Source organism: Cyclopterus lumpus, chromosome 8, assembly GCF_009769545.1.
Source record: "Cyclopterus lumpus isolate fCycLum1 chromosome 8, fCycLum1.pri, whole genome shotgun sequence".
NCBI classification, from domain to species: Eukaryota; Metazoa; Chordata; class Actinopteri; order Perciformes; family Cyclopteridae; genus Cyclopterus; species Cyclopterus lumpus.
The window spans coordinates 13,149,934-13,172,116 of NC_046973.1; the positions used below are offsets into that span (position 1 = coordinate 13,149,934).

General features: G+C 42.9%; 1 protein-coding gene across 2 annotated transcripts; it reads left to right on the forward strand.

Annotated features, from left to right (window-relative positions):
- Nucleotides 1-26: 26 nt before the first annotated feature.
- si:dkey-16p21.7 (serine/threonine-protein kinase BRSK1) lies at nucleotides 27-21,560 on the forward strand. 2 transcript variants are annotated; one of them, XM_034540454.1, is made up of 20 exons: nucleotides 27-684; nucleotides 1,032-1,126; nucleotides 3,918-4,003; nucleotides 4,320-4,460; nucleotides 5,984-6,100; nucleotides 7,005-7,038; nucleotides 7,176-7,244; nucleotides 8,116-8,262; nucleotides 11,005-11,036; nucleotides 11,265-11,429; nucleotides 12,862-12,959; nucleotides 13,117-13,267; nucleotides 13,485-13,545; nucleotides 14,999-15,605; nucleotides 16,220-16,268; nucleotides 17,140-17,263; nucleotides 17,374-17,475; nucleotides 18,143-18,251; nucleotides 19,626-19,715; nucleotides 19,828-21,560. In XM_034540454.1, exons 1-20 carry the CDS (start codon nucleotides 597-599, stop codon nucleotides 20,049-20,051), a joined length of 2,589 nt encoding a protein of 862 aa, XP_034396345.1. In that variant the 5' UTR covers nucleotides 27-596; the 3' UTR covers nucleotides 20,052-21,560. The 2 variants fall into 2 exon arrangements, with proteins under 2 accessions (XP_034396345.1, XP_034396346.1); XM_034540455.1 differs by lacking the exons at nucleotides 27-684; nucleotides 3,918-4,003 and having other exon boundaries at nucleotides 1,030-1,126; nucleotides 19,819-21,560.
- Nucleotides 21,561-22,183: the final 623 nt, after the last annotated feature.

Below are 22,183 nucleotides of genomic sequence, written 5' to 3' on the forward strand. Positions count from 1 at the left end.
GGGGGGGGTCCCTGATATCGATCAGAGAATGGATTCAATCAGGGGCATTCTGACTCGGGATATTTGAGACCCTGCTCTTACAGGAATCAATCCGTGGATGATGCACAGCCTGAATGAGATCTCTCTTTTCGGCTCCACTTTTAGCCAGCTGCACAAGCTACACACCAATTAGCTTTAAACTACTGTTATTTATAGCAAAGAAGAGGTGGGAGGGGGGGTTCTGTGGGACTATACCTCCAACCCATCATCACCGGTCAAACCTCACGCGTCCTTCTGGTCGTTTTTTTTCTTCTTCTTCTTTCCACTCTGAATAATGTTGCTTTAAGAAGAAGAAAAAGAGCCCGGGAAATACTTTATTCTAGGCCTGCACTGAGGTGGTGGAAACCGGGCCGGCTCTCTCTTCCAGCAGCTGGCCGCATGACAAACAAGTGCATGGGAGTAGCCTGCAGGGCCCGGCGTTAGAATCACGACCGGTCCTCCGCGCCTCTCTGCCGCCGCCTGGGATGTGCGTGACGGCGTTACGCACAGGAGCAGGAGCGACCGCCGTCTTCATCCGCCTCACCGCAGGCGTGTAGAGTTTCACCTCGGGGAAAAGGATGAGCAGCAAGGAGCTGACGGTGGGCCCGTCCAACCAGTACGTGGGGCCCTACCGGCTGGAGAAGACCCTCGGGAAGGGACAGACAGGTATGGGGCCCCCTCAGGTGGCGACATGGGCGAACAGCTGATTCCAGCATTCTCAATCACTGCTTTAATCCTCAGCCTCTTTTATTCTGCTACAATCTCCTAAAGGATCTAAAATGAAAATGTATCACATGATGTATTCTTTTTTTTAAGTACATGACAAAATTCTAATCTGTCTTTTTTGTGAGCCGAGTTTGGCCTATATGTTTGTGACAATGTCAGTACAGCTATTTTGAATTATTTATGACATGCCTCCCTTCCTGTTTTCACACTGCATGATGATTTGAGATATCAAAGAGACCTCTCTCTCTCTCTCTCTCTCTCCCCCTGTGTCTCTTTGTGTCCCTTAGGGCTGGTGAAGTTGGGCGTCCACTGCATTACCGGACAGAAGGTGGCCATCAAGATTGTCAACAGGGAGAAACTCTCTGAATCGGTTCTAATGAAGGTACGCCGTGCCCGTGTTTGACCTCGTATCCGTCCCCACCACGACTGTCTCGTATGTGGCCACAAGGTTCCAAATCGTGGCAGCTATAGCTCTCTCCGGCCTGCGGAAATAGCAACATCTTTTATATTTTAGTCAAGAAAAGCCCTGTCTGCGTTTTGCAATGTGGAGCCGCCTAGTGTGTGGGCACGCTTCTGTGCACCGAACAATAGAGATGATTCCATTCGGCTAATTAAGCCCTCTGATGAAAGCTATATACTGAAAGAAAGTAAAACAAATAAATGAAAAGGATGTTCCACATCGGAACATTGCTATATTGGCCGACGACTAGTTTCTCATTTTTAAAGGTTGCACCTGGGAAAACTTGGGGCCAGAGAAAGCTGCGTCGTCGTATTGTTTTAGTATTTTTTTTTTTACCTTTATCTAGCCAGGATGATCCTGTTTACAAGGCGGCCACTTCAAAACACAAATGACAGCTACAAAACAGCAAAAAGCAACATGACATCATGGAAAGAGTTTCAAATGGAAGAGGCGACAGACTTAAAATGAACCCGCACATCGCAGCGACGAAAGAATTGCCTTTCGGTGTCGGGACAAGTACATTTGGTGCTCAAATGATCCTTAATCCTGTTTTTATAATCCTGAACGCTTTTAAAATAATCTAGTTGAAAATGTTTCATGTAGCTCACACCAAGATGCGGTTGGGGGGGGGGGGGGGGGGAGCAATTTCACCAGAAACGGTGGGGCCTCAAGGAATGGAGGTTGCATGTTTGTGTTTTTGTTTCTTTCGTTAGAAACTTTTTTATACCACCTTTGTCCCCTGGAAATGCCACCGATCACCAGTCGTCTGGTTTATAGCATCTCGCTCGTCTTGTATTGCTCTGGAAAGCTGCCCATTGACTACTCGGGGGTGCTAACTGCCAGTAACCGCATTACTGGGTCAGCTAAAGCATGTTTAACTACAAGTAGCGTTTTTCCTGTCGGCACTCTGCAGATGTGTCTTCTAGCCTTCTGCTCTCAGGGTACAACGCGACACAGAGCCAAACGCAACGAGTTTTTCTGTCAGCTGTTCCCCACTTCTCATCCTCTATTTCATAACTCAGTGTCCACTTTATTAGGCATGGTCTCACAGGGATATAAAAACAAATATAGATACGCTTGAGTATCGCGATGTTTCGTTATACTGCATTGATTCTCAAAAACACTGTCAATTCCATCCTTTATCATTTATAATGTAAATCGACTTATTTTTCTTACTCAGTTTTGAACGCGTATGGCATATGGTGTGTTATTTTTTTCCTAGAATGTTATGTTCAATTTTCCTAGAATTAGTCGGAACCACAATATATCGCAATATATTGAATCGTAAACCCTGTATCGTATCACTAATGCAATCCAATGCAACTGTGCACTCACACAGTCGACTTTTATAAAGTGTCTATATTTTCCTGTCATAGAGGTTAATTCAATTATTTCATTCATAGTTAAACCACCTCCCAGAGTTGAACATATCATGAGCTTTGTTCATGGATGGGCTGTTGTATTATTAATATTAATAATAATAATACTTCAAATTTATATAGCGCTTTTCTAGACACTCTCGCTTTACGCTTTACATAGGGCATACACAAACAGAACAAAACTAAATAGAAAGACAAGGAGCAAGGGTACCTAATAAAGTGGCCGCTAAATATATTTATCTATTACAGCAGAACAATCTATTTCTTTTTAATCAAATACATATCTGCGATTGCCACCCAAATGCAACAAATAAAAAACGATTAATTTTAAAGGATAGTTTTGGATATAAGTCCATTTCGATGCAACGCTCACATGACCTTGTGTAGGTTTATGGGTTATTTTGGTCACTGCGGCCACGGTAACACTTGTCCTCTAAATGCGACTTTTGTCATCTGATCGCGACAGGACACCTTAACCGTCAAGTCTGTACACTCGTTGCTTCAAAATAAAGCTCTTGACTAACAAAGTAGCGGGGAACTTTAATCATGAAGAATTCGTTGGAAACGAAACGTCTTTATCACTGAATTAGCGGAGCTTTAGATACACACACATCTGCTGATACTGCAAGGAGAAAGAAAGCTGCACAACATAACAGGGGACTTTTATTGCGTAAATAACTAAGTCACAAAATGTCATCTGTTAAAGTTGATATGGCTGAGTATCGTTAGCAAATGCCTATTTAGAGGATTTTGCTCTTTAGCCGCTAAATGCTGCACCGTGTTCACTAGCTCGTCGCTAACTGTGTCTGCTGTCTGGTGCAGAGCAGGTAGTTTACAGCAGGTTTTACGGTTTCTTTTTGCCGAAAACAGCCGGCTGGTGCCGTATATGTGAGCTATTTGGTTAATTTTTCATGTTGAGATATTAATTAATGCAGATTTGACTATTGCAGGTCTGAGCTAGCTTAAAGTACAGGCCTGAAAAAATCTTTGTTCCTCCTTTTTTTTCTTTCATTTATCCTTCAAACTTATAAAAAACACACTTCATCATTGTAAATTATTTGCTTTTTCTGCTCGCTGTCTACAACTTAAACAAACTCGTTTATGCCTTTAAATGAGCACTAAACAGTTGGGCAATAACATTTAATACTGCCTCCCTCTGCTCCACATTTGACCTAACTCTGCCTTTATACTTGCTTCTTCCCTCTCTCTCTGTCTTCCATCCTATATACCTTCCTGACATTTCAATCTCTATTCTTTTTTAACCTCCCTCCTCTTCTCTCCTTCCCTCCCTCTTAACCTTTCTTCACACGTCTCCCTTCTCCGCGTCCATCCAGGTGGAGAGAGAAATAGCTATTCTTAAACTAATAGAGCACCCTCACGTTCTGAAGCTGCATGACGTCTATGAGAATAACAAATACCTGTGAGTATCTCTTTATCTTTCTCCTTTCCGCTGACTCTCTTTGTTTTCTTTTTTCAAATTCTTTTTGTTTGATTTCCCCTCTGGACCTGCGCCAGAGAAGTACACAACCTTGAGTCTGAAAGGGAAAATAGATTATGTAAGATTAAACTAAGATGAATAAACGCATGACATGGGAGATCTAGAGGGTTCTGGGTGTGTGTTTGAGGTTTGTATGTGTAAAGGTAGCATCCATGGCTTGTGAGCATGAATTCTTAGACGTTCCCCTGCCCTCACCTGTTTTCAATGTCTTTGCCTCTCCGACCTCTTGCCCCCTCAGGTACCTGGTTTTGGAGCACGTGTCCGGCGGAGAGTTATTCGACTACCTGGTGAAGAAGGGCAGGCTGACCCCCAAAGAGGCCAGGAAGTTCTTCAGACAAATCATCTCTGCCCTCGACTTCTGCCACAGTCACTCCATATGGTCTGTGAGAGGCTGCTGACCTCAAGGCCTGCCCTTTTTGTCATTGTTGTGTCATTTACAGTTTTGTCTCTCGACCTTTTTCGCCACCAATTTGTCGGTGTTGAGTTAAAGTCTGTTCCCCCATCGATTTGTGTTTCCCCTCACCCTAGCAGTCGTTTTCCACGATGCTTAACTCAAACCTTATCCTAACCCCAACCAGTTATCTTTGCGAGTACCATAACCAAACATAAGACCTAACTCCCACTGGGCAAAGGGGCACTATGGGTTGTTAATTTGAATGGGAAACACTATTCGAAGGCACAACACACTTGGACACAAGATGGGCTGTGGTAGTATGAAGTACCACGGGGTGCCGAACAGCTGTCATTGCATGTCATACCCCTCCCTCTTCCCTTGTTTCCTGTCTGCCTCTTCACTGTCAACTGTCCAATAAATGTCAAACAATATACATGTACATATGTTTTAATGGTGGAAGACCGTAAACGTCTTGATCAGGTCACAAAGCATACTATGGATTATATATCAAAGTTGGGATCACACCTCTGTGTTCGTGAGGTGGTCATGTGACCTTACGACACTAGTGGGGTTGTTTGAGGTACTCATCCATAGTCAGTATGTAACCTTCGGTAGATATTGGTCGGCACGCCCCACCAGTTTCGAGAAGTGAAGCGATTTGCTGCTGTGGAATGGGATGCAGCAGCAAAATGTATTTGAACAAGAATCAATATCAGTTTAAGTGTACGCTATGTTTAGAATATTATCACCAGTTTACCTTCCTGTGAGACAGCAACTCAGTCTATGTTTCCGACATGGAACTTAAGCCCTTATCTTTGCTCTCGTGCAAAGCCGCCAGACACCAGTGAAGAAAACTATAATTTTACCCTGCAGAATACAGGAGTTGCTGGTCTCGGATCAGTTAGTTTGTCAGTGTTATTGTGTTATTGTGTGAATCCGAACTAAGCCTTTAAAACACCAAAGTCACACAATGACACAAACTAGCTAGCTAACCGCCCAAGGTAGCTTTAGACCAGCAACCTCTAGTGTTCTGCCAGTTAAAGTGAATGTTTTTGCAGTGGAGTCTGGTAGTTGTACAAGAGAGCATAAACGTATATGATTGCTTCAGTTACCCATGGAAAAGAGCTGCCTCACTGTAAGGTAAACCTATAAAAATATTCTAAATCCAACCCGTTTTGCTGCTACATTGCTTTGCTTCCCTGCCGGTACTCCTGTCTGTTTCTCCAAACCACCTGCTTTATGTATATACTGTATATATATATATATAATACACTGACTATGGAGAAGTCAAAACCTCCTGTTGTTTGTTGAACTGTTGAACTGTGCATTGCATCATCCACATGAGCATTCATGTGTGTGTTTGCCTTGTGAAGTGAACTTCAGATTTTGGTATAGATATTTACATATCATGTGAAAGTCTACCAAGTGTACACACATGGTTAGCTGTAGCTTCTGTTTATGGTCTGGAAAAATACTTTCATTGAAGGTGTGTGTGTGTGTGTGTCCAGTCACAGAGACCTGAAGCCAGAGAATCTTCTCCTGGATGAGAAGAATAACATCAGGATAGCAGACTTCGGCATGGCCTCGCTACAAGTTGGGGACAGTCTATTGGAAACCAGTTGTGGGTGAGTACTTGGTTAGATCGATGGGCTAAAATTAGCTTGAATTTAAATGTGTGCACAAGACTGTATATAGGAAGTATCATTTCAAGCCTTGAGTTAGCCCTTTTTGACCGTCGCCATCTTGTTATTTTGGAACCAGAAGTGACACCAGAGGGTGGAGCTAAGTACAACCAAACGCAGAATTTATTCATCAACCAAAATGCCACAATTAGCTTTCATGAACTGAAAACACACAGTGAAAGAGTTCAACTCCCAGAGCAAACAACGCTGTGGTTGCGACCTGTCAATCCAAAAGTAGCCCCGCCCTAAAGCATCCCCTGCTTTATGGTCTATTTGACTCTAAATGGGACCATAATTTACTAAATGAACATCATGCTGTATTGAAGAAGACATGAAACTAGTGATTGAGACCAAACATTCATGTTTATGAAATGTACTGAGGTAATAAATCAAGTGGGAATTAGGCCCCCTGATGGCCATCAGAAAGAATGCAATTCTAAGGCTCTTCCACATTGGCTCCACTTTTCAGTTGTTCGTCTGCCTATTTAATAACATATAACTTCTGGTATTGTAAATTAACCACAAATATGATCATGTAAACTTGGTGTGCAGACAATTAGGAGAATCCACTAATTGCTCTGCTGTGTGTCTTTTTACATAATTGATGGCTTTGTTTATTAAAAGTGTAAGCGTTTTTAAAAACTGCGTGCCCATCAGGAGCAACGTGGATTAAACACATAAAATTAGTAAGGGATCGTAGCTTACGCCTGAATTCACCTATTCAGACTATTCATTGAATAAAAAAGAAAAGGGGCTCTCAGTTTCAAATCAGCACCTGCGTTCTTTGTCTGGGTGCATGGTTGCGTCTGGTTAAATCATTTAATAATAGCCTCTTCTTTCTTTACAGATCCCCACATTATGCTTGCCCAGAGGTCATAAGGGTTAGTTACTTCCCTCTCAGTGTGTTAATGTGTGCGTGTGTGTGCGCGTGTTCGCGCATGTGTGTGCGTGCGTGTGTGTGCGCGTGTGTGTGTGCATGCATGTCTAACGCTTTCCTGTCCTTGCATTTGTGGTTTAGGGAGAGAAGTATGACGGTCGCAGAGCCGATGTCTGGAGCTGTGGAGTCATCCTCTTTGCTCTTCTTGTCGTAAGAAGATCCTTTTATTCTTTTCTTTCTTTCAAGTATTCAGTTGCTCTTTCTCTCTGCCTTTTGATTCCTTAAGTCATAGAGAACAATAATACCTCATACACAGTCTTCTCTGAAGCCAGACTGTCATGTCAGCGTATCAGCCTTAAATCTTAAAGGTACCCTGTGGAGATTTTTAACAACTATGAATGAGCTGGTCACCATTTTGTTTATATCTTGCAGCATCCTACTAGCAAGGTAGTGGGATGAACGAGTGTGTGGGTGACGCGACTTTTCCACTGAATGACAGTTGGTTGCAGTAACCTGCCAAGGAATACAGCAATGCGCCAGCAAATAGCAGGAAGAAATAGACAAGGATGGATAAAAGAAAAACGTTACATATGCATACAATATATATATTTTATTGTGAGAAACATAACACAAAGAGGTTTTGTCTGCAAGAACACTCCGCAGGGTGTCTTACAAAGAATGGTTCGACAAAGGTGACAAAATCCGCCTACGATCACCTCTGAAGCTCATAAATTCACACGTTATATCTTGTTTGTTTAATCCATAAATGTAATACATAACGATAAACAAACGAGATAAAACTAATTATTGAGCTTTAGATGTGCTGGTATGCAGATTTTTTTTTTAGGACAAGGCAGGCTTTTAGACTTTATGCTAAGCTAAGCTTAACGGCTGCTTGTGGTAGCAAAACTATTAGTATTTTTTAACTATTTCTTTAACTATGCTAAAGGTGTCACATGTTATGGTGCCACTTCCAAAAATGAGTGCTTCAACACCTAAACTATTGCCTCTCTTTGTATCTCTTTCATCCAATGTCCTCGTCTTTTTTGTCTCTCTCCATCTTCTCCCATCCCCTTCCCAGGGTGCCTTGCCCTTCGACCATGATAACCTGCGGCAGCTTCTAGAAAAAGTGAAGAGCGGGGTATTCCACATGCCCCACTTTATACCTCCTGACTGTCAAGCTTTGCTTAAAGGAATGATAGAAGTCAACCCTGACAAGAGACTCACGGTGAGCAGGGAGGGACCATGGGGCTTATACAGGGAGAGGACAAAGTATATATATATATATATATATATATATATATATATATATATATATATATATATATATATATACAGTTTATACTAATTAAGTGGCATTTAAAACTTAAAGAACCTGGCTTTCTTTCTATGGGGCTTGGTGCAAATGTGGGCTATTATCTATTGTGTTGTTTTATGTAATGCATTTATTGTCATGTATTTTTTTATTTTGTCTATCTGCCCAGGGACAACCGATGCAAATTAGCTTTGAGTTAACTTTTGTGCAATTAGTTGTTTACTGTGTGCTGTCCCTCCAAAAATAAACAATAAAAGAAAGAAAGAAAGGTACCGGATCACAGGTCAAACTGAGGATCGCGTACAAATTTAAGCCCTGTCCGGAAGAGTAAAATGTCAGCCATAGACAGTGTTTTCAACCAGGTCATGAAACTAACGTTAGCTTAATCAGCCCGCTAGCTACAGCTGATAAAATCTGCCGGGGGGGAGCTGGCTCTACAGATGGCAAAATAGTTATTCCTAGAATGGAGTAGTCCTTTTGTTGAACAAATTAATAAGCATTTACAGTGCTAAATCAGCCACTGCTCTAATTCTGAACTGCATATGAATGGTGAAGCGTCCGCAAAGATGGAAGGCAGCGGGCGAAAGCAAGCGGTCACATTGCAACACAGCAGCTTCCACAGCACATGAAGCATGAACCGGACATTTAGGAGCGAGGAAGGAAAGAAAAAGACCCGGCCCCAGGCTTTGCTTCGAGATGTGACAGGAATCGGTGCTGACGTCGGACCTTAGAGCGGGATGAGGAAGGAGATGAGGAAGGTGGAAAGAAAAGAGCAGAGGAATGGGCCTTGGGTATTGCTTAAAGGCACGAGTGGGGTCAGCCATCACAGGGAGGGCATTTTTATTTATTTCTGTCTTCAAAGGCAAGTCGGCAGTTCCTTTGGAGACGAGACTCATGGAAACTGGGATGCAGGAAGGAAGAGAGGCATAAATATATGCATGTATGTACAAAATGCGAATGAATGGATGGATCAAGAGGTTGTAGAGGAGGATGGAGGCACTGAGGGTGAAAGGAGGGCAAGGACCTCTCCTCATTTCCACCTAAATGCCAGCTTTGCCTCCTGAAAGCAAAGCTTGAAAGGAGACTGGCAGATAGAGGGGAGAGGCTGAGTGAATAAGTGAATGAGCGAGTGAATGGACAGCTGGAAGAAAATTCCACTGCGCTCAGGTTTAAAAATGGAAGTTGGGATAAAGCCGGCGTGTGGAGTGGAGAGGAATCTATGCTCCAGAGGGCGAGAGGTGGAGACAACTGTGATAATGTGGTTTGCAGGGACTGCTGACAGAGCGAAAGCCTGGTCATTTAGTCATTCAGCTACAAAAGAGCAGATTTAACCAAAGCTGTGGCTTCGTCTGACGAGCTGTTGATTAATGAAGCCTGAAACCAGGTCAGACTGTCTCTCTCTCTCTCTCTCTCTCTTTCTCTCTCTCTCTGTGTCTGTCTGCTAGTTGCCTCCATGGAAACCACCCAACACAGAAGGAGACATATTTCAATCCTGCTCAAAAGTATATCTGCAGCTAGCAACCTGAACGTTAGGAGCCCACACTTCCTGCTGCCTTTTTCAACGTATTCATATCAGTTAGGAAACGGGAAGTGTCTCCTCTGTACTGCACACAGTTCTTTATGAGCTTGTTAAGGAATGCAAAGCTCTCACTGCATACAGCTGCTTGCTGGTTTCCTCTCGGCATACAGTGTTCACAGCAGGCCGACTTTGTACACACTTGCAGAACTGCAGCTGCTCCATTACTCCAACCGAAGAGGTACTGTGAAGTATTGATGCGATGGCTCTCACTGTATGCAGGCATGACGTATTTTTGTAGGCCAACCACGGAAGTTAGCATCGCCCTGGTTCCCTTCGAAAAAGAACTTGGGTTATTGGATGGGTTTTTGCATTATTATTTAATGTCTTAGGACAAAATGATGAAATCTCTAAAGCTTGTGTTAACCACAGACATTATTTCAGGCATCTCACCAAAAGCCCATTGACTTTGAGACGAGGAAACCAGAGTTGTGCAAAAATGCGTATTTATTTTCGGGTTTTATGACTCCTTCCTGTTTTACCTTCAGCAGGACTGGACTGAAGGGCCATAAACGCAGAAACAAGAGCCTCCAGCCATGCTAGCGGCCCAGGGCTGTACCTGAACTTAATGCTAACATGTTATGTTTATCATTTTCATCATGAGGTTGATAGGAGTGTCTTTAGTTTTGCACATATTTGTTCATAAACCGAAGTTTTAGACAAAATTAACTTACAAAATTAAATACTTAAAGTTTAAAAAAATGATGAAGAATTAAGGTATTAAATTGGTATGACTATCTGCACCAAATTCCATCGATGCATTCAATATTTGTTGAGCTATTTCAGTCTAGCCCAGCAATCCATAAAAGCCATGGCTAAAGATTGTGTCGAACTAAATCAGGGTGCATGGTTCATGAGGCTCATTCCTGAAAAACATGGACTACTTTCTGACCATCACTGCACAACAAAGCAGCTAAATTAACTTTTTTACACGCATCCCAGTGTTCAGTTGGACAGCAGATGCATCACCTTTGTTGATGTATGATTGTAGTGTTAAATTAGATGTAAAAGCGAGAAACTATGTTATGATCAATGTTATGATAATGCTGTGTTTTGTTTTTTCTGTTTTTTTATTACAGCTAGAAGCAATACAAAAACACCCCTGGTACCAGTAAGTACCACATTAACTTTCTTACCTGTTTCTCTTCTACATTCCCTTCTTCACCAAAGTCACTATCGTTGGTACTAAAGTAATATAGCGGCACTTGGCTAACACACAGCATACCTCAAACCATACTGTCCATAGAGTGAAGCTTCTAAGACGTCTGTTTGTTTGTGGCATACTAGCATTATATTTTTCACTATAATCAGTTATATATACTGACTTTTTTCCCATCAGGGGTGGCCGTAATGAGCCTTGCCCAGAGCAGCCGCCGCCTCGCCGCGTGTGTGTGAAGAGGATCCTGTCCTTAACAGACCTGGACCCTGATGTCCTGGATAGCATGTCCTCCTTGGGGTGCTTCAGAGACCGGGTCAAACTCACACAGGACCTTACAAGTGAGGAGTGAGTAAATATAACCCATCAAACATTTCCACTTTGAATGGATGACAATACATCATTGTGCACCAGTGTTGAGATGTATATATGTTGGAATTTCAGACAGGAAGAAAATTAATAAAATAGTTTTATAAATCTGCTTTTATTATCCGCTGGTATATTAATGTTTTATATGAATACATGAAAGAATGAAAGAATGTAAAACATAAACCTGTTTTCACTGCACCTGATCCCAATGCAATCATTAGACAAGTAGAACAAATACGTCAAATCTCAAAGTGGCCAACATTTGCTGGTAAGCTTCCAACTCTAGAAATAACACAACTTGGTCACTGGCCCCATATGGCCGTAGTTATGGCGGGAGTAAAGGAGGAAGTGAGGTTACGAAGTGTAAAGAGCAACATTGTCTGCAAAAGGAGAAGGCCTGGGTGGATGGTTCACGTGACTTTCATCCAGGAAACTGCGGTTTGTGTCGAGTGAGAAACCAAAAGTCAACCTTGGCTTGTTACAAGTGATGTAACATCACTCCTTTGCATACGTAAGGTAGCCTTGGCTCCGTCGCAAGCGTAGGGCCACTGACCAAGCTGCGTCATTGACGAGTTCGGAGTGAGAATGTGTCGTATGCATGCTGAAAACAACATGCATAATTGTGTGTATTTACTTTAATTTCTATCAAACAATGTATCTCTCTCTCTCTCTCTTTCTTTTATTGTCTTTTTTCTCCTATTGTGGCCAGTCAATTACTTACATCATTAATCTGCCTGGCTTGGCAGGAACAAGAGCAACAATGCCAACAAGGGCTCTTTTAGCTCTCTGTCCACCCGTCTGTTGTGTCCCTCTTCTCTGATGAGGTCTCTCACTACAACAGCAGACGCAGAAGAGCTTTAGCATCTTTAAGCTCATTGTTTTGTTTCGTTCCAGCCGGTAACTTTACTGTTTTGACTGAGTCTCCCAGCTCTCAACATAACCTTTAGCAACCACATCAGGGGTGTTTAGGGTTAGCAACTGATATTTTGCTTTATGAGCTCGTGGGTGAATAGCCAGCTAAACAAGACAACTATGTTTGAGCTAATGAAAAGCTGAATCATCGTCCGACGACAGCCGATGGGTTACAAGACAAATGCATTCCACCTCTTTTTCTCTCCACATGGACTCTTTATCAACCAAAGCCTGCTCAAATGTGACTAGTCAATACAACTCGGACTGCAGACAGAAACCAGAACGCTTAGTGATTCTGCATTCATAGGCAGATATCTGTTTATAGAGATTACTTATGATATGACCTGACCATCCCATTTACAACCTTTTTCGTTGCCATTATTCACCTGACACTGACAAGACTTTGAAAAGACTGTCTTTGTTGTATTCTCCGATTTCGTCAGCAAAAAGCTTTCTGTGTGTCCTTTCTGACCTTCCGTTTCTCTGTCTTGTTCTGCAGGGAGAACCAGGAGAAGATGATCTACTACCTCCTGTTGGACAGGAAGGAGCGATACCCCAGCTGTGAAGATGAGGATCTGCCCACCAGAAATGACCTTGGTGAGAACCCTTGCTCCTTCACCTTTTTAACGGCTGCTGCAAAAACAACAAGACAAACACCTGATTGTGAAAGCTACTTTTCCCCTGGAAGTGTGCTTTTACCATTGAACATTTTACCAAAATGTCCTTTTTTTAACTCATATTTTTGTCCTACAAGACCCACCCAGAAAGCGGGTGGACTCGCCCATGCTGACGCGTCATGGTCGCTGTCGTCCAGAAAGGAAGAGTCTGGAGGTCCTCAGTGTCACAGACCAGGGGTCTCCCACCCCACCTCGCAGGGCCCTGGATACTAATGCACACAGCCAGAGGTCAGAACCAGCACTGACGTATCATGACATTATTTTCTAACCGATGGTAATAGTTGACAGCCAAGTTAATATTGTTATTAGAAGTGGGACTGATGCTTAATAACAAGCTCAACCTCAGAGCAGATTAGAATCATGCACTACAGAATTTATTGTCATTGCTGCACCTGAAAGCCCCATTCGCCTCAATGACTTTTGTTGTTTGTTGCTGTCTTCAAAGGTCTCGCTCAGTCAGTGGAGCGTCCACAGGTCTGTCCTCCAGTCCTCTCAGCAGCCCCAGGGTAAGAACTTCACTCTACTCTATTCGACTCTTCAACTGTGTTGTGTTCACTGCCACTGACCGAGCGGCCTTCAAACAGAAGTTGTCCAGAGACAACAGAGTTCAGCATTCTTTGAATTTTTTAGACTCAAAAAGCAAATTAAGTTTACGCTTTAATCAAGTGTGCTTATGTCACACCCATTATGTCCATGGGTGAGACTCCCTAATAGACCATTTGTAATCTCCTATAAGCCTACAATGATCCTGGCTTGCTCTGTGAAATGTTCCGTTGTGCTATACATCACATAATCTGACTAAATGATTACACTCATGAGAGTTGGGGATTGGCACTGAAAGCTGCATTAATGTGCACAGTTTTTCTCATTTTCTAATGTCTGGCAAATATCTTTACGCAAAGGGAACCCAGTATGTTTTAATGATTATTTGCACATCATATATATTATTGCTTTTGTTTACATGCAGTTAAAGGAACAGATTAACATTTTGGCAATTTAGCTTTTTTTGGCCAAGATTTAGATGATGTATGTTCAGTGGAAATGAAGTTACCATCAGCAGTTGGTTAGCTTAGCTCAGCACAGGCTATTCCCAGCTTCACTCCGTCCAAAGGTTTAAAAACCAGCACCTCTCATATACTGACATAGTGCATGTCACTATAATAATTAACAACAGTTTCTCGTAATATGACCACGGAAAACAGTTCAATGTCCGTTCTACTCCTATTTTTATGGACTGCGCATATAGTAAAGACCACACTGAGCCACACTGTCACACTGGGTGACATGTTCCTTTATTGCGAAGAACATGTGCGCTGTGGTTTATTTTAAATCTATCCCACATTCATCGTTCTGTTGCTGGCAAAAAAATAAATAGGTCAAATCATAATCAATGTGTATTCATCCGCAGCTGAAAATAATCCCCAATAAATCCAATATTTCTTATTGTTTGAGTAATATTTGATGAAAACTAAGGTGCCTTGAAACTCAACATATGGGACCAGTAGGCTTGGAGTTAAGTTTGGTCTTTTCTTTGTAATGTGCTGTGTCTTTCTAGACTTTTTCCTTTTGAACATGCAGTACATGGTGAAAATATATGTATTATGAGCAGCTCCAATGTAGAAATATCAGTCAGGACCATCAACAACACAAAAACAAATTTCCTGTGATGCTGTTTTTTGTTCTCTGCTAACTTTTGCTCAGACTGTCGCTGCTATCTATGCCAGCCTTTTCCATCACACTGTCATATGCTCAGTCATTCACATTCCCATTTCATAGAAACACCATGCAGCCTCATACAAATGTCCGTGTGCACATGCTGACACGGACAGAAAAAAAACTCTGATCGAAGCTTGTTGAAGAATCGTTCCCATGAACCATAATTCATGATCATTGCTTTCTCTCATCTGTCCGTCCCTCTTTCCCTCCTTCTCCCCATCTCTTTCTCTGTCTGCCCATCAGAGCCCGGTCTTCACTTTCAGCCAATCAGAAGTTGCCTCCGCTTCCTCCTCCAAAGAACCCAAACCAGGAAGTGCCACCACGTCTCGGCCCGCCCGTCCACCACCCGACCCAAAAACACAGACCCTGCCCACAAAGGGCCAAGCTGACCGGCCCCACCTCCACTCCATGAAGTCCCTCCCCCTCCAGACCCCACGCTCCCCTTCCCCGTCCCCCTCACCACTCCTCTCCCCCATCCCACGCTTCTTCAACTTCCCCTCTCCATCCGTCTTCAAGTCCAAGAACGTCCATTCGTCCTCTAACTCCTCTGCCACCCCTCCCCCTGTGTCGCAGGTCACACCGCAGGGCTCGCCGCTGCCCACCCCGCTGGGCACGCCCGTGCACCAAATCCACCACCCTTCCTCCACCACCCCTCCCTCCTCCTCCTCCTCTTCCTCTTCTTCCAGGGCGGACGGAGCTGGCGGGGCCTCGCTGTCGCTGACGCCGCCCTCCAGCCCGGGCGGCAGCGGCAGTCTGGCCGCCTCGAGCTCTGCCCACTGGAGAACGAGGCTCAACTCGTTCAAGAACAACCTCCTGGGCTCGCCGCGCTTCCATCGGCGCAAACTGCAAGGTGAGTGGAGAGTGCACAACTCTCTCCCCAAACTCATCCGGGACTGCACTGATCTTTCCATATTCAAACCCACCTGTTCAGAACTGCTTTTAATGTGTGATTGTTTGCTCCATGTTCTTATTATTTTTATTTATTAGGGTCCGAGCAACTGAGAAAGTCCCTATTTGTTTTACCTGTAATTTTATCTTCTTATTTTTGTAGCTTTTAGGATGTTATAATTATGTTATGTAAAGTGTCTTTGAGTATCACGAAAAGCACTATATAAATGAAATGCATTATTATTATTATTAGTGGATGACGATGGTGGGAATCCTCGCCACTGATTGGTTGAGCTAAAACGTCCCCAAAAAAACGAAGCAGTTTTGCATCTGAATGAACAGTTTAAACAATCAGAGTTAGTTAATCTACTCACATCCAAGATAGAATCTATTATTACTAAGAAACGGCAACGTGCCCCAGCTTGTAGCCTGCAGCTGTGTTGATTAATGTCTCTGTGATAATCTCTAATTAGGGCAATTAGATCAGGGCCTGTCATCAAGATTCACTGCCCTTTTGCTTTTTTCTTCCTCTCTCTCTCTCTCTCTTACTCTCTCTGTCTGTTTTCCTTTTTTTAGTCCCCACATCAGAGGACATGTCCAGTTTGACGCCAGAGTCCAGTCCAGAGTAAGTCCCCACAAGCCTCGGTGTGTTTTTCCGCAGCCCAGTGCAATACAACATCACATCGGTTTGTTGGTTGACAAACCACAAGGTCCATTTAGTAGCGTTTAGAGCATCAATGCACAGCAGAGATTTATTTTTCAATTACCGTTTTCCAAAGTGGAGGAAGAACTTGTTTAATTTTCAGACTAATAGCAGTATATCCCATCTCTGCACATATTGTGTATCTACCTCACAATATATGCAATCTTTTCTTCCCGTAAAACTAAATATGAAGTATGTTTACATAAGCTATTACCAACCAGATTGAACCAATAGCATCATGAGTGTGTTTAAAGGCACAGTATCTGAATTTGGTCTGTTTGCATTTCTACGCGGACTGAGCATCTTGATACGTTCACAGCGCATGCACTCGCTTTACAATCAATAAAAAAAGATGTCTCACTCTCGTCAATATGGGACCTTTCTAATCATCTCGGGCGTTATACAAACTTAATTTATCGGCCCTGTATGTGTCGTTGATCTAAACACAAACGTGGCTGCAGCAGACGGTTCATGTTGTATTTCTTCCTGTTACTATTGTTTGTATTTTGTCTCTATAACATTGATGGAGAATAGCATTCGATCACTGGGAAGAAAAGAAATCAGCGTTAACCTATTGGAATTATTTAGTCACAATTCTATGCTCCCCTTTGAGTTGAGGGGGCATTCTCGCCGCTGCTCTGCTTTTTATCCTGTCAAATTTAAAATGTAGTAAATTCCTTGACTGAACACAGTGTCAGTCTTTTATGGGCCAGTTAAAAATAACACACCCAACCCAAATAAACCGTGTCATTGGAACGAATCGGTCACACGTCAAACACTTGTTCACTTGCAGGCTGGCGAAGAAGTCCTGGTTCGGTAACTTCATCAGCCTGGAGAAAGAGGAGCAGATCTTCGTCATGATTCAGGACAAGCCGCTCAGCTCCATCAAGGCGGACATCGTCCACGCCTTTCTCTCGGTGAGCACGGGCTGGAGCTCAAATAAGCCTTGGCGACAACATTTAAGGGCAGAGACTGTATAGTGACTCGTTTCCACTGAGCATTCACCCTTTTCTTGTGCCTCCCCCAGATCCCGTCCCTCAGCCACAGTGTGGTGTCTCAGAACAGTTTCCGAGCAGAGTACAAGTCCTCCGGCGGCCCCTCTGTCTTCCAGAAGCCTGTCAAGTTCAATGTATTGTTACATATTTAATTTTTTTACCACTGAGGTTTGTGTGTCAGATTCTAGTCAACGCCTCAGTGGAGAGTTTCAATGTAAGCGTCATACAATGGTTTACTATTTATATTACAATACAATCTGAAGCTATCAAGCATCAACCAAAAAAAGATATATAATAATAATAATAATAATAACAATAATAATATATATATGATAGCGATATATATATGATAGCGATATATATATATATATATATATATATATATATATATATATATATATATCGCTATATATATATATATATAAGTATATTATTGTTATTATTATTATATATCTTTGTTTGGCTGAAGCTGCTTGATAGCTTCAGATTGTATTGTAATATAAATAGTAAACCATTGTATGACGCTTACATCATACATATATATATATATATATATATATATATATATATATATATATCGCTATCATACATATATATCACTATCATATATATATATCATATATATCACTAGCGGATGAAACTATCAAAAGCGCCTTTTGCGCTCTGCTCATAAAATAATTAGCATATATCAGAAACTAGAAGATATAACTTCTGGGGTGTTAAGAGAATACTTTGTATGCTTTGGTCTGTGTGTGGGTGCGCGTCATGAGCTCATGGACGCATGCTCCTTCTCCCCTGCAGGTGGACATCGCTTTCTCCGAGGGAGAGAGAGAGCGAGAGAGGGAGCGAGTGGAGAGGGAGGGAAGACGAGAGATGGGCATCTACAGCGTCACCTTCACCCTAATAACAGGTAGGAGGGATTGTCTGCGTGGAGCACAGGCAAGAAGAGAGCGACACAATAGCTGGAGGTGTAATTGTGACCGTAGTCCCATGATACCTTGCAGACTTTTGGTTATTCTGGTGAGAAACCGGTTATTCCCCCGAGAAGCAAGAGACAACATGTCTTTGTTGAGTTGGCAGCTTGTTTCCGCTGCCCACAAAGTGGCCAAAGAAATATAGTTATTGGAGGTTTGAAAAGACCAATTTGCGGCAGTTGCAGCACCTTTTTCGATAAAAGGTTTGATAGACCATTTGTGCACGACCAACTACCTAGATCCTATTGCCCCGGAACAGCTTCTGTCTGAAGTAAAACATTTGTATGGCCCAGGGGTCAGCAACCTTTCCTATTCAAAGATCCATTTGGCCATATTTTCCACCAAATAAAATGTGTCCGGAGCCGCAAAAGCTATTTGATATCACAGCTTATAAAGTGTTATATATATTTTAGTGAAAGCAAATGAATACGTCCACGCAGAATTAAACTCTCTATTTTTCTCTGTGACTTTTATTTATTTTATTTATCCATTGACAGTTTAACGAAGGCGGGGCTCTGCATATCATGATGAGCCACCTGCAGGGAAAGACGCTTGACAGCGACGTAATAGGATGTGACATTTTAGTTAAACAAATATTACATTTTTTAATTTTCAGTGACACAGTAATAGCTCAAACTCAAAGATAAGAGGTGTTCCCTTTGAATGAGTGTCCACTGGGTAAAACATACATATATATATATATATATATATATATATATATATATATATATATATATATATATATATTCTTTTTTTGTCAAAGCCTCAGGGAGCCGCAACAGAGGGGCTAAAGAGCCGCATGTGGCTGCGGAGCCGCGGGTTGCCGACCCCTGGTATAGCCCAAAGACACTGTGAGCTACTCTACTGGGTTTGAATTTGAGTTCCCTCTGGTAAACAGTTACTCAGTGTACTACAAATCTCTCAGGGCTTTTATTGTGAAAGGTAAAGGTTGGAAGGAATAATAAAGTGTGTCGCCTCAGTTCAGACTACGGCGCCTCTATGTTGTTGTTCAATGTAGTATACGTTTTTTTAAATGTAAATACGTCTGTTCCGCACAGTGCAAAAGCTACGAAAAATTTACTTTGCTCCAAAAAACTAAATGGCATCGCCTTTTTGCCGCCTAATACTCATGTTCTGTCTGAAACAACAACAAACATCCCCTATTGTGCTGAGGCCTTTGAATTATAGACTCTGATCTGCAAAATTCCCTCTCATCTCAGTTTGAGTGTTTATTTTCAAATTGGCCTTTTGACGATTGTCACCGTTTTAGACCTTCAAAATAAATGAATAAAGAATGCTCTCCCAAACAGGTCCCAGTCGCAGATTCAAGAGAGTGGTGGAAACAATTCAGGCTCAGCTCCTGAGTACTCATGATCAGCCTTCTGTGCAGGCACTGGCTGGTAAGAAGTACACAAACACACACACGCACAAACACAAACGACATGTACCCGCAGTTTAGTTGTTTGTTTCACGTCCTCTCTCCCTGGCTTTTCTTTACCCCTGGCCCCTCAGACGAGAAGAACGGGCAGCTCTCCCGCCAGCCCAGCACGCCTTCGCGTCAGAACTCTCGGCGCTCCGAGAGCGGTTCCGAGCGGGAGCGGGGAGAGAAGGAGCGTGCGGCGGACGCCGGGGGCGGGAGCGTCGGCGGGAACGGGGGCACCTTGCAGAGGCGGGGCTCGGGGAAGGACAAGACCAGACTCCTCTCGTCGTCCAACGGGACGCAGTCCCATCCCTGATAAGGAATGTCGTGTGGAAGAGAGGCGAGGGTCATCTGCCTGGCCTTTTTCCTCTTCCCTCCCTCAATCCTTCCCACATTCTTTCCTTCCCTATTTCCTTACCTCCTGCCTTGCTTCCTACCATTATTCCAAAGCTAAGGGACGGAGGATGGGGAAAGTTCTTCCTTGAAGCTGATCCGCGGGGGATACGATGGAGAATTCCCCACAAACGACAGATATTTTGCAGAAATGCGTACTTATGGGGGTGGCGGAGGCCGGTTGAGCTGATCTCAAATCAGCCTTCAAAGGGCAGCTCCACCTCGGAAGGGGGGAGGGCAGGCCCGAAGACAGGGTGCCCCACCTGACCAGAGAAATGCAGGAAAAAGTGCTCACAGGCAGGGGAACACGTCGTCCACTCGTTTCAACAAATCAAGAAAGCACAACACCTTCCCATCAACCAACACAGGACTCAAAAAACAACAGGAAACCTCCACTAGGTAGTAATGGCACAGGGAGACACTGGCCAATGACAGGGCCCCTTGAGCCATTCTCTTCTATCATTTTCTGACCAGGCAACAATCACGTGGATCGTCACCTCAACACTTGTCGAGTCACATGACCAGGAAATCCCCACTCCCATCTTCTCCCCACTCTCAAGCTGAAGGCAAGTGTGTGCTCTCAAAGCAAAGCAACGAAATGAGGACAACCTTTCGAGAACGCGTCACAGGAGGGGTCTTGATTTAGACTTGATTGTTGAAATGGCTTTTTTTCTTCCTGTTTGCTAATTAGCAAACATAATGCTGTAACACCTCAACAATCAAGGCGCCTTGAGAGCAGCGAAGGGAACGACCTGACGCGAGACAGACAGTGCAGCTTTTCCCCCCCCGAGTGTTCGAGAGGCATAAACCCCCACAAGTTATTTCCGAATTACACAGATAAAGCTATGATACCGTGTTGCCTTTAATGGAGGAGAGAAAGTGGATAGCTAGTTAGATTTAGCCCCATTTTGAGGACACTAGTCACACCACAGGTAGAATGTCTCTTGAGGGAAACGTCCCACCGGAGGAGGGGGAGCTGAACAGATAGATTGAGACTAGCAACAGGTATCCATTTGGTAGCAGAGGAAGGACAAAAGAAAATAAGAAGAAAAAAATGTATTGCATCTTAAGCTAACATAGAGATGGCAATGAAAAAAAAAACAAAAAAACTCTTCAAGTCCATGAAATGACAGTAATTGAAGGTGGAATTAGAGTAAAGCTGGTCAAACAGGACATACAAGCTTTTTAGACCCACATTTAGGGAACTAAAGACCCTCTGATGCTCCTTTAGGTTTGACAATGGACGCAGGAGGACGCAGGAGGACGCAGGGCGACGCCTAAGCCCCACCCTGAAGTTACTGTCTCCCTCTCTGAAGGGAGAGAGGCGGGTGGAGTTGAACAAATGATGTCCTTTTTCACAAGTGGGAAAAGTCGATCGCAAAGAAAGACAAAAGGACTCTGGCGTGTCTGTTGTCAAAAACAGTGCACAAATACTGCCTGGAGGGTTGGGAGGGGGGATGGGTGGGGGTGGGGGGGTTGGAGGAAAAAAGAAGCCACACTTAAAGAATGAAATCTGTCTTGTTTTATTTATTTTTTATTTCCATACCTTCCTTTTTTTCTATTCTGCTCCTGTCTTTCTCTGTCTCTTGTGTGTGTTTGCCACCAGCAAAGTAGAGGGCGGCGCCAACCATGTGAATGTTAAAAAAACAACTCTTTTTTGAAATTATTCCAAAAGTGTAAACATATTTTTTTTATATATTTATTGAAAATTTATTTATTTATTTATTTGCCATGTATTTGTTGAAAGTGTGATTTATTTATTTTCATGAATGGACAAAAAAGCAGGAGATGGGTTAGGGAAGGGACATGTCACTTTCAAGATGTCTGAACCAGTTTCCCCTGAGAAAAAAACTGAAAAGTAACTGCTCTCTTTTTTCTTTAACTTTCTGAAAAATGTGATGCTGCAAAAGTACCTTCCAGCTTAACATTGTGTCTTTACCTGCTTTTGTTTTCTTCATTTAGTAGCCTATTGTTGGCTGTGATAGCTGTTCACATTTCTATGACACTAAACAAATATTACACACACACACACACACAGAGTTAGAGATAAGCTCC

What these genes read in the sequence shown, in the direction of transcription:
- si:dkey-16p21.7 (XM_034540454.1), top strand. Translation starts at nt 597, where the DNA reads ATGAGCAGCAAGGAGCTGACGGTGGGCCCGTCCAACCAGTACGTGGGG. An exon ending in GCCCACCAGAAATGACCTTG is followed by an intron (nt 12,960 to 13,116) that starts GTGAGAACCCTT and finishes TTGTCCTACAAG; the next exon opens with ACCCACCCAGAAAGCGGGTG. An exon ending in TTCTGTGCAGGCACTGGCTG is followed by an intron (nt 19,716 to 19,827) that starts GTAAGAAGTACA and finishes CTGGCCCCTCAG; the next exon opens with ACGAGAAGAACGGGCAGCTC.